This window comes from Punica granatum, unplaced genomic scaffold, assembly GCF_007655135.1.
Source record: "Punica granatum isolate Tunisia-2019 unplaced genomic scaffold, ASM765513v2 Contig00036, whole genome shotgun sequence".
NCBI lineage: Eukaryota > Viridiplantae > Streptophyta > Magnoliopsida > Myrtales > Lythraceae > Punica > Punica granatum.
This window is the reverse complement of record NW_022204053.1, coordinates 40504-53768: the sequence shown is the minus strand read 5'-3', so window position 1 is coordinate 53768 and position 13265 is coordinate 40504. Positions and strand designations below refer to the sequence as shown.

The following is a 13265-nucleotide window of genomic DNA, read 5'->3' as shown; positions in this document are numbered from 1 at the left end:
TTACCAGAAAACAGATGGAAAGATTTAACTGCTCCTAAAAGCCAAGGGGGATTAGGATTCGAAGATATGATTATTGTTTAATGATGCTTTGCTAGCTAAAATGGCTTGGAGGGTTCACCAAAACCCGGGAAGCTTTGTGGGTGAGGGTTCTTAAGGGCTTATACTTTCCTGATGAAAATTTCTTGCAGGCAATGAATAGAGCGACGGCTTTATGGCTGTGGAGCAGTGTGTTGGAATTCAGAAGAGGAATGATGGAAGGAAGGGGCTTCGTGGTCTATAGGGAGTGGAGAGGATGTTAGGGTGTGAGAAGATGCTTTGATCCCAGGTTTTCCAGAACATAGATTGAAGAAGAGGAGTGAAGACGTTAATAATCATAGAACTCAGAGTGGAGGATTTGATTAACAGAGAACAATGACGCTGGGATCTGCTGTGGCTGCAGTTTTCACAGGAAGAGAGGAAGGCTATTCTAAAAGGTAATGGAGAAAGCTTCCGCTGTTGATAGATACTACTTGGGGTGTTTGAAATGGGTGGGATGAAACGAGAGATGTTTAGGAGGGCTATAGATTTAATTATTTGGTATATTTGGAAATTGGAAAGGAAGATGTGAAGCTGTGTATGAAAAGAGAAGGCCTCAGCCTATTAATATAATCCATATATAGGCTCAGGTGTGCAATTGGAGAATATGAAAGAGCTAAAAGGATGAATACCGAAGTGGAAGGGCAGAGAAAAGCAGTGGATCAGAAGCAAGATTCTAATAAGAAATGGAAAAGACCAGGAAGAAGTCAAATCAAAATAAACCGGAATGCAGCGTGGGATTGAGATTCAAAGTATGCAGGGTCGATGGCTCGAGATAATGCTGGTATTATGGTAACTGGAGCTGGACAACACCTCTGGGCTGATTCTGTTCTTGTTGCAGATGCAGTAGCCATGAAGGAAGGAATATGACATGCTGCTGCAAAAGATTGGAACTCAGTCATCTTGGAAAAACCGACTGGAAGATCCTGTTTGGAAACCTCACAAAGGAGGACCCAGATGTTCATTGGAAGATCGGAAACTTAGTGAAAGGAACCAGGGCAATTAAAAGCAGGTTGCAAGATGTCCAATTCAGTCTTATTTGTCGAAATTACCAACTCCTGATAATTTCTTTGTAACAGACAGGGTAACATTTGATAATGGTTGAATTGAATAAAGGAGAAGCAGTTTATTGCCCAGTATATATAATTATTGCCCAATACATATATATCTGCAGGTAAGTTCTGTCTTAAGCATTCATCCATCTTCCAACATTTCAAAAGTAAAACCACATAGCAATATGTACAAAACGAATACTGTAGTATTATTAATCGAAGGGAACCAGACAAGACGACCATGGCAGAATTACAATTGCAATAATAGGCCCCCAAAAAATTTAATTTTTGCCCCAAAAAAAAAAAGACAAACAAAAGAATGAATTTCTAGTTTCTGCTGCACTAAGTAGTATTCCTTCTCTCCTCCTAACAGTGTAATCATCAAACATCAATCGTCCAATTCTTGACGACACAAAGGGCAGGCACGGTTGGTCTCCAGCCAGCGGACTATGCATGAGTTGTGGAAGACGTGCCGGCAGGGCATCTCCGTCAGCCTCCTCCTATTACATTCGGGGCCACCGCCCGAAAGTTCTTCGAGGCAAACTACACACGTCGTCCCCGTAATCGTATCACCAGCTTTCTCCCCATAAACAAAGCTCGCCGCATTCAACTTCATGATGGCCGCGCTCGAGGCCCCGCGTGGCCCTTCGTAGGGCAGGGCCTGCACCCAGCCGTTGTCATCATCGGGTTCAGCCCGAACCACCTCGATGGCAGTGATCTCTAGATCCGCCGAGGCGAGGAACTTCCTCATGTGCCCCTGGACGACTGCGTCGTTGACATCGGAGAGGATGGCCCCAGCGATACGTTGCCTGGACACTGGGTCTACGCCGAGGTCAGCGAGATGACAGCATAGGAATGACTCCAGGACGTGGGGGATGCGGATGAGTGAGACAGGGAGACCGGGAAGCTGGTGGAAGCGCGGCTGGCCGTCATAGAACTCTTGAACATCGATCTCGTCGCCGCAGTGGTCTTGAACAACAAACCGGCGCTTTCTCGTGACATAAAAGTCGAAACTTCCGAACAGCTCCCACTCCGAGGAAGAGGATGTCAATGTGGTGTCGTCGGAGGGGTTGGTGGTGGTGACACAGTGGTCCAAGAGCCTGCAGTCGGTGCTGGAGCGGATCACCGGCAATTCCCACAGAGCCGCCATCGCCGCCGCTGCAAATTGACAGAGCGTCCCAGCAAGAAACAGGGCGCGAGACAGAGACGGAGACAGACGGAGTTAATCGATGAGAGAGAGAGAGAGAGAGAGAGAGAGAGAGAGCCGTTGTAATTATCAGATATAATGAATGATAAATATATATATTGTCTGAATTGTGCGTAATAAGAAAGCTTAGTTTTAACGGTCAGTAAGTTAAAACGGAAGTTTCCTAATATTATACCCCTCATTTCTTTGCAAGCGACACAAATTTTGAATTTAAAATTTTTACGTTTTTTTTTTGGTGTGTACATTTTTTTTCCGTATCTTTCAAGATTCATTCTTTCTCCTATATCTCTCTCGAATCTTTGTAGATTCTGTTATTTAATATAACATTAATCAATAATGGTATTAAGATTCTATTAGTTTATGGCATTAATGAATAATGGTAATTTCATAATCATGGTTGTACAAAGAACAACCAACAAATAGTCGAGCAATCAAGCTTTTCTCATTACAATGAATACAAATTTTCATTTTCAAATTTTTATGCATCTTTTAAGGTTTATTCTTTCTCCCCTATCCCTCTCGAATCTTTGTTGATTCTAATAGTTAATAGCATTATAATGAATGATAATAATTTCATAATCACGGTTGTACGAAAGAACAACCAACAAATAGTTGAGCAATCAAGTTAGGAGACACTCAAATCTTTTAGTCCATTCAATATTCCTTTAGTCTAAGGTAAATAATATCACTCTCTTGATCATCGGCACGATAATTCACGATGGCATAACGCTCAAGTAGCAAACCGATAGATCAAATAGTAAGGCAATGTCCGCACGAGTCATAACCGATAGATGATGTACATCTACTCCTTCAAGTTTAGTATCTTGTGTGATGCTCATTACAAGCCTTCCAATATATGTAAGCAATTTGATGAATCTTATGATTAAATAGGGGAAAATTTCACAATTGGTACAAAATCTTTTTTGAAATGTAACAACTTTCATACAAAAAGTAAAACCTGTAACGATTTTATACAAAACGTTTATATTATATTTCAAAGTTGAACAATCCCTCAATTTTTGTTAACGTGGCTCTATCGTGGCCGTTGATGTGTCCTACAATGCTAACTTGGCGTCCCACATCATTAATATAACAATAAAACAAAAAAGGGGAAAATACAATAAAATTTCCAAAAAATGATAAAATATTTTATACATACAATAAAATCTCATAAAAATAACAAATTTTTTTCAAAAAATATTAAGATTAATTTTTCCAGAAAAGCTAAAAAATTCAATAAAAATCCAAAAAAGATTAGATGAAAATATTTTTTTAAAGAAAATTTAAAATCACCACTATATCCATAAAATACAACATTTTTTAAAATAAAAAAAATTTGGAAAAATATCGTAAAATTTCAGTAAAATAAAAAAATTATTTAAAAATACTAAAATTAAATTTTTCTATAAAATTTTAAAAAACCACGTACTCTTAAAAAATAAAATTTTTAGAAAATTAACAAAAAATTGAAAAGATACAATAAAATTTATTATTATAAATTTGTGCAATAATTGTAAATGTTGACAAATATATTAATTTGTGATAATATATATATGTATGTATATATAGACGTGAAATTAGATGATAAATTTATTATTATAAATTCTTTTTGGTGAGATGAGATTCGAAACTTCCTATCAGCTCCGACTCGGACGAAGAGGGTGTCATGGTGGTGTCCTCGGAGGGATTGGTGGTGGTGACTTGGTGGTCTAAGAGCTTGCAGTCGGTGCTGCAGTGGATCGCCAGCAATTCCCACAGAGCCGCCATTGACGGAGCGACCCCGCAAGAAACAGAGCGCGAGACAAAGACAAAGGCAGAGGTGACTAAGAGTAAATTGATGGATAGGAGAGAGAGAGAGGGAGAAAGAGAGAGGGGGGGAGAGAGAGTCGTTGTAATCAGAGATAATAATATATATATATATATATATATATATATATATATATCGTGTTTGTGGGTAATACGAAAGCTTAATTTGGGAATTTCTTAAAAAAATTTCCGAATTTTGATTTCTTAAATAGGAAATTAAGAAAGCAAATTAACTGTAAGTAACTTCAAATTTTCAAAATTAACGGTAAGCAAATTTCCTAATATTATCCCCTTTATTTCATTACAACGGCCATAAATTTTCAATTTCAAATTTTTATGCATCTTTTAGGATTTATTCTTTCGCCTGTATTTCTCTCAAATCTTTTATCCATTCTAATAGTTAATAGCATTAATGGATAATGATATTTCCATAGTCTTCCTTGCACAAAGAACAGCTAACAAATAGTCAAGCAATCAAGCTGGGAGACAGTAAAATCTTCCGTCCCATTCGATATTCCATTACCCTAAGGTAATTAATTCACATAATTCCTATAAAAAATTCAAATAATTCGGTTATAATGATCCTAACACATCCCGAAAGGAATCCCATATTTAAAAAGCAAATATTCAGTGAGTATTACTAAGCCACTTGATTATATATCATTCAATCAAAATACCTGAAAGTGAAGAATTGACCTCACAACAGACCCACGGATTCCCACTTACAAGCATTTTTATCGGCTCTTACCCATCAACAGTGGATGAGTAATAGTCATCGAATATTCAATCCATATCTAAATCACATTCCTCTGCATCTCCTAAACTCGCATTCCACCAGCACCTACATGAATCCCACTCTCTTGATCGTCAGTATGATAATTCTTGATGACATAACGGGCACCTACTACTCCTTTCCAGCCAACTAACAATGCACACTTGTCGTGGAACACGTTATTGCATGGCGTCTTAATTATCGGTTTCTTCTCATTGTCATCCCGCGATGATAAATCTTCCACACGACCCGAGCTTTGCATTATCATTCGGAGCACTAAAGCTCGTGGCATTGAACTTCTGCATTGTTTCCTTCTATTGACGCCCCACCACCAGGTTCCTCAAGTAGCCGCCACCCGCAGATGGGCCCTACTTGTTGTCGAACCACCTGAACTTTGGTTATCTCCAGCTTCTCTCGCATGTAAAACTTCTTCATGTACCCTCCAACCACATAGTAGACATCCAATACGACAGGACGACCCAAGCTATCTCATGCACGGAGCCAGGCTCCACATTCAGTTCGGTGAGAGTAGCCTCTATGGAGGTCAGCAAGAGTTTGGGTCGATGAAGGAATTGCATGCTGGCCTACAGAAAATTTTAGAAGAACATGAGTAGTGATTCCCCACCATCAAAGTGACCTTATGAGACAGGTGAAATTTCTCCGACAGAAATCTTCTAGGAGAATCCATTCTTCCTTAGACTACCTGAAATACATCTAAACTAAAATTAGTACATACTAAATTTTAATTTTTTGGCCACACTAAATAAGAAAACGAGCAAACTGACCAATTGAATAACTTCTCCAAATGTAAAGCCAAGGGATCTAACCTGACCAAAAATTATCCTACCATCGCAAGAAAGTGCAGCGTCCAGAAACTCTTTTTTCGGTTATCTATTGTAGCTGCAAAATCATTTGAAGGATAAATAAACAAGTTATCCCAAAGTACGTAATTTGAATCTTAGCCTATTTTAAATCCAGCCAGGGCATATCTTCACTGGAACTAACCTTTGTTTAGATGGAGGGATTTGAAGGCAGAAAATCTGGAGGGACCGAATATCCTCCAAATCCTTACAGTCAACTAGGGGACACTCTCCTTCTCAATCATCTCCTCTCTAATCCGGCCACCCAAACAAAGCTTAAAGGACCCACCAAATAATGTCCAAGCAGATCAACTCTTAGAACATAAAGAAATATTACGAAGCGGACCAGCCACATGCGTTCTGCTAGCTGTAACTGCCACCGGAAGTCGAACATTGGAACCAAACCAATGATGAACCACAGCTCCTGTGCAAAAAAACATGATACTAACTTCGTTGCAGCTCAAATCTCTAATTGGAAATCAAATAAATTGCTTCCGTGTACATCTGCATGTTATTACCTTGTGTGGAAGCTTAGAGTAAAGCAGGACAAAAGAGTATACGGGAATCACATAAAACAATAGTCTCCTATCAAGCAACACACCAAGCTGCAGCAAAGTTAAACCACCAGAAAGAGTTGAGATTTGAGAATGAGATTCTCAAGAAAGAAGTCAGCTCCATAACCCACCCTGGAAAGCTATGAGCAACGTGGGGCTGAAGTAAAATACCAGTGAAATGTGTCTGTCTGAAAAGACATGTTAATTAAGGAAAATACAAAATATTATTTTCAAGAATTCCACAAGCTTGAGATGCATGGATATTATCTATTGAGCCATAATCTAAATGCATATAACAACCACGCAAAACCCGAGTTGGTGCTGGTGGATCATGTGAATGAATGCAAAGACATTAAAAAAAACCTAAATCACCAAAATGGTAAAAAAATGAATGAGAATGACAAGATTTGCCGTAGAATAGGTGAAGAGTCTAGAACTGAGAAGCCATAAACACCTCCATAGCTTTGCCAAATTAGAATCACGATGACAAGCCATATACTGCTGGTCACAAACAGTTATTCCAAGCTTCAGTATATTCCTTCCTGAGAACTCGCTTATCAAATTCAAATTTACAATGCAAAATGCCAAAATTGGAATAAATCCTCTTTCGATGACCGCCATATGGCAAACGAGCATAGATTTATTGAACAGAACATCATACAATTTCAACCAAAGTATATACCAGCGAATTCAATGCTAGATAAAATTTCCCTTTCATCCAAAACCCATATCCAATGTTAACTGCAAAATAGATTTTTGAAAAGAGAAAAACAGAATGTGAGAAAATACGGATTGTGAGAGAGATGAGAGAGTGTAAAGACAGCCAATAGACTCGTGAAAGAGTTGTCTTTAGACCGCTTGCTTGCTCTCTAATCTAAGTAATATATATTACAAAGAGACTATCTATCATAAGCACCCGTAAGTGAATTCCAAGTCAGGGTTGTAATATGAGTATTTATATCAAGCAATTTATCCAAACCAAGTGCTAATGTATTAGGAAATGGACGGCTACAGTAAACAAGCAAGTGAAACTGCAGTGCACTTAATATCACAAAGAAAGCTTCTATTGGACGTCCGAACTTGCTTCTAACCTGAACAGACAACAAGAAGCCATTCTATTGGACGTCCGAACTTGCTTCTAACCTGAACAGACAACAAGAAGCATTGGCATAGTCATCTATCATACTTGTCCTTAACACCATCCAGAAGAAAAAGGATGAAGAAGATCAGAGAAATACATATAGCATTTCAGTCCTAAAAGAGAATGATCTAATCAGAATAACAGTACCCATCATGCTAGAGCATAATATCTATAATATTATAAAGGGAGAAAATAAGTAGCTGGTGTAACTTTCCTTCTCCCCAAAATGGCGTGGTGCGGCTCTTGTGACATCAGGTTGCATTATCAAAAATCCAACATTCCTAACATCAAATGCAAGTTAAAAGTCAAGAATATCAGATCAGACATCAAACTTACTTTCATCTTCATTAATAGTGATAAGAATTTAAATACATTTATAGGTAAGGGTACTTTAAGTATGAACAACAAAAAAAAGGCAAGTCAACAGAGCAGATAGTGATAATCTGCTAACATATTAAGGAAGCAAATAGAGAATGGGAAAGACTTTCTAAATGTAGATGTGATTTACAAGTGAACTGCAACCAAATGAAATGGATTGAAACAGTTGACAGAATCTACAAATACCAATTACTTGTTTATTTGTGGAGAAGAAACAGAAGAATTTCAATGAGTAGGAATGTTGTGAACAAACATCCAAATAAGGTTCTGAGTGGGCTTTCCATCAGCTACAACGCAGGAGAAATCTTTCTTATCTACATCCCTAATCCGCCTCTCAATGAAATTTAACATCAGGAGAGTTTACTTCATTGAATGCCTGTCTGCACCTCTATTTCCATGCCATCCAAAATGAAGGAGAAATCTTAATGCAAGAAACTTTGTCGCAAGATATAAAACATAACCAGTACAAATATCCAACTACAGCAAATAACTCACCTGCTATGAGACTATAAATCTTAGAAAACTGCAGCAAGCCCATGACAAATACAAATGGTGATGCTAAAATCGACACCAGGCAAGCACCTGCGGGGAATTAAAAACAACAAAGGGATTTCATTATTGTCTTACAAGAATGGAGTATTCACTCATTTCCAGCATTCAAATCAGAATATATTGCACCTGCGTTTGATATGGTGATCCATTAACTTAGTTACAGGTCTAATTGGAGGTAAAATAAAACCAACAACAATTCAGATCCACAGAACATCATAACTGACCAATAATTTTCATTTTTTTTCGAAAGGTAGATATATCCATGCACGCGCACACGCATATATATAATACAGAACTACACAAGCATCAAACAGATGCAAATGCTACATATGTATTGAAATAGTATATTTTTTTGTTCTCATACTTTTTTCTGCAGTTCTTCTCCTTTCCATGGAAAGAGAAGTCAGTTGTGCTAAGACATAAAACCATGAAGAAGAAACAAATATGATGTTCTGGACAAAGGAATAAAAGGGCATGGAAAAGAAATTTGACAGTGACATTTATAATTCAACACGGTTGCCTGTCTTTTGCACGCACTGCTGCATTCTATTATTATATATAGTTCACTACATAAGCATGTATTTGAATACCCTCAGATAAGAAATTCGTAGTAAATTAAATCCTTGATGCTTTAAATTTGGCACATATATTGGATAGACACAACTTTGCATTTTTTTCAACTTGTTAAAGATATGAGTCTTCACTTCTACTTACAAACCATATACAGTTAAGTATTTGAATATATATAAGGTATATCTTTGAAAAGTTATTTGTAATTTCCAAGATTATTAGTGTCAAAATATAAATTAAAATAGAGATAAATCATAATTTGAGATAATTCTTTTAACCAGGTGTTATCAAACAAACCTTCCACATTTCGCGACTTGGAATTTACTTGTTATATCTTTATTCCGACTTTGAGTTCATCCTTTCTTATACGGTGCAATATGAGTTGTCTAATAGAATTCACATGTCATCGGCAATCTCAAATTCAATCTGTACCTTACCAATAACAGTGTGAGGAACAATGCCAGGGAATTCCAGGTAATCATACAAATCGAAAGCAGAACATCACTGCAGTGCTTCTAAAAGCCATCGCAAAAGGGAAAACTATGAAAGCAGGGGGAGTAACCACCATCAAATCTACCTTATCTGAGTGACGCCGAGGTAAAGAATGTCATGCATCGCCTAGCAAAACATAGAAACCAAGAATACTCAATGAGCTAAACTGCAAGAAGATCTAACACTATTTTACTATGTTAACAACAGAATTGATCTCCCGAATCAGGTCAAATAAACTAAAACAAAGCAGACTTTCATCTGCACAATGAAAAGGACCACAAAAGCAACAAGGATCCGCCAAATCGCATTCAAAAGATACAATTCGTAAAAAAGCTCGAACCGGTTAATCATCCCACTGGAAGCTAATCATTCAAAATTAAGGCAACAGGATAGGCACTTCACATCAACCCAGTAACGGAGCACTGGGTTAGAGCAGAAAAGAAGTACCTGAACGTTGAAGCTCTCCACGTCCTTAGCGTAAGGTGCCATGAACACGTAAAAGGCGGCAAGCAATCGACCCCGGAAGCAGGTCATGACCTATCCGAAACAAGTCGTCGAACATATCATAAGCGAATGCAAACTTATGCTCATGGAATGTAAAGCTCCAATGGGGAAGAGGTCCGGAATGCAGGAATTGCCGTAAAGGCTGAAACTTTTTGAAAATTTAGACGCCATTGCTGCTGCCAGTGAGTGTTCAGTCGATCCTGAGGGAGAGAGAAATGGGTGGGAAGAGTCTACAAAAGGGAAGAGTTCACTCTTAACTTTCTATTTCCTGAAATGCGATCCTTCACAGTGAGTTTGGTTGCTTTAATTTTCCCTTGCCATCTTAAGATTTTCACTCCCCAAAATGGAAGATTTGGAGGGAAAATGCCCAATTCAACTATCAAAAATAAAAAAATAAAAAAAAAAAATTTACCCTTTAACTACTATGATATTAAACAATAATTTGCCCTTAGTCAACTAATATAATATTTTTCTTTCATTGCTTTTCTCTTTATTATTATATCTATTCAAATAATGGAAATTATTTCCCTCCATTTCTTTTTCCTTCTCTCCCCTCCCCTCCCCTCCCCTCCCATAATATTTCCCAAACATAGTGTTAGAAGAAAGGAAGTTTTTCCGAATTCCCCTTACAATTCTATTTGTGTTGATCTCTCTCTCTCTTGGGATAATTTTTTCGTTAAAAAGGAGGTCCACGAGTCAAAGATAATGAAATATAAATTCTAATGACTAATAAAAGAGCATGAATAATTTCACAACAAGTATCAAATTTAAAATATTTTAATTAACAAGTAAAGACGCGCGATACTAGGCTACGATCCCTTTGATATGATTTTTTCTAATTGGCTCATTCATACCAAATTGGTCAATTTCCTTAAGTAGTTAACACAAGGCAAAAATCATTTCGAAGTGGCGGAAAATCGAGTAAAGAGCACCCACAGGAGTATACAAATTAGAATTACTGTGAGCATATTTTATTACTTAATATTACTTGATTTATTATTTATTACTTGATTGATAATCCTATTAACACAAATAGACTTATAACGGGATAGATTTAAAGCTAAAATGAGACCACGTAAATTTGATCAACTTTGACGTCATTATCCTGTTATTTTTATGTCAATTAGATATAATAATGTTTTAATAAACAATTTTAGAGAGAGAACTGGTTTCCACTTAGAATATGCCTCTCTCTTTTCTTTTCTTGAAAGCCATTTCCAGCAAAAAAAAAAATTCTAAGTTGAAACCTGTTACCTCACTGGGCCCAAAAATTGCAATCTATACTGTCAGCACATTTTTTTGGTCCGGCTTGGTCAAAGAACTTACTCGAGAACCCGAACAAAGGGTCACATTTCAAAATCTTTTGAAGAAAATAAATTTTATTCCACTTCTAGGAAAGAGGAGATATGAGAAAATTAAATTCTCATGTTTTAAAAAAGTATTTTCGGACAAATTTCCAAGAAGAAAATATTTCATGGGCTTGAAACTAGTGTTATCACAACCGGACCAGACATCGAACTAGTCGAGGCATGGGTTCATGGGTACATGGGTTCAATCAGGGGTTTGATGGGTCGGACCGCATGTTTAATTATAAAATAAATAAATAAATATTATTTTTAAAAAATAATATAAAATACAAAAAAATAGTAATATATATTAGATAATAATTAATATGTGTCCAAAAAAACACATGAAAAAATTATTTGCATCTGATTGTAAATGACTCATAAAAAAGAACTAATAGTCATTTGACAGTGCTCAATTGGTCAAGAGTTGAAGAAGCTTTTGCAATGTCAAAAGAAATCGCCTGAAGAGATAAAATGGATTAGAAACAGCATACAACACATGAGTTATAACTCATAAGACCACATAAACCTCAACACACAAGTGTCTGTCTAACCTTCACCCAACTCACACGTAAATTAACAACGAAAAAAATTTAAAGGTAAGCCACAGTTTACCATCACAAGTTAATAAATCAAATCCAACAAGGACTAACTAATCAGTCAATATCATCAGCAATTCCATGCACTCCAATCCCAACCATAATTTTCACAAATATTGTCTTTAGCTACAGCATCATGTGGTGCTTCAGGAGCTTCAAACAATGGATTCTCTTGGACTCGGTCACTGACATTCCCTCCATCAATATTATCTTCAGCCCCTTCATCCATATCAAGATCTTCCAAATTCAAATTCAACGAATCTGTACAACGAATATAACTACTAAAAATGAAATGAAAATATACAACCTATCATGAAAATAGTCGGAATGAAATAAGAATATTTAGTACCATCATTTCCATTTTCTTGAATGCACATTTGCAAATCCCATCTAAATGTTCGCAATTCTTCATTTGATAGGGCCCGTGGCTCATCCTCTAGTACCCAAGTAGAATAAGAAGCAAACTTCTCGAAGTCAATTGGATCATAATTTCTACCCTTAAAGTAGTTCCTGCAAAACAAGCATCTCTTGTATACTTACATGTTGCAAGTTGCAACAGATCATCAAAGCAAAGTAAATATCTAAATATGAGAAAAAAAAATCTAGTAAAGTAAGAAAGAAAAAATGGAGAGAAGCAAATGTATGTACCTTTATTGCAACTTCAAATTATAATGGACATAAACAAGGTCATTCAACCATTGATGCTCAAGTCGGTTCCTTTTCTTAGAATGAACATGATCGAACAAACTCCAATTCCGCTGACAACCCGAGGCACTACAAGTTTGGCTTAAAACACGAATAGCCATCTTTTGTAAATTTGGTGCACTCAAGCCATACCACATCCACCACTCATCTAGACATATATAAAGAAAATAAGAATAAGAAAATGAACAAACTCAAATAAAGTATGAAATAATGACTGAAAATACTAGTGTTTAGAACATACCCGAAGCCATCACGATGCGATCGGATACTGCGGATACTCGTCCAAAATCACCTTCAGTATTTTTAAAAATCTTCATTTCACTTTTTAATTTTGTCTGCAATGAGGGCTTCCTATAGGAATATCTCTCTATGACATCCAACAAACTGGAAACCGTTCCTCTATTCTTCTCAATCTCGGTCAAGTCATATTGATATTTGGGATTCAACCAATATTCAGCAGCATGCAAGTTCTTGTGCAGTTGCATATCCCATCGAGTATCAAGAATGTCGATATACGGCTCAATCTTCTTCTTTCTCCTATTGAATCTTTTCAACATCTCTTCCCTAGCTCTGTACATTGCTTTAAGCAAAAATTCCATAACAGGCCTTTCATCACTATCAACAATACGTAACACACGAACAAGAGGTTCAC

The 13265-nt window shown here is 36.8% G+C and overlaps 1 protein-coding gene across 1 annotated transcript; it reads right to left on the bottom strand.

The window, feature by feature from the left end:
• Positions 1-1515: 1515 nt before the first annotated feature.
• LOC116189876 lies at positions 1516-2277 on the bottom strand. The gene has a single exon (XM_031519614.1). The coding sequence runs from the start codon at positions 2275-2277 to the stop codon at positions 1516-1518; it is 762 nt and encodes a 253-aa protein (XP_031375474.1).
• Between the last annotated feature and the right edge of the window lie 10988 nt (positions 2278-13265).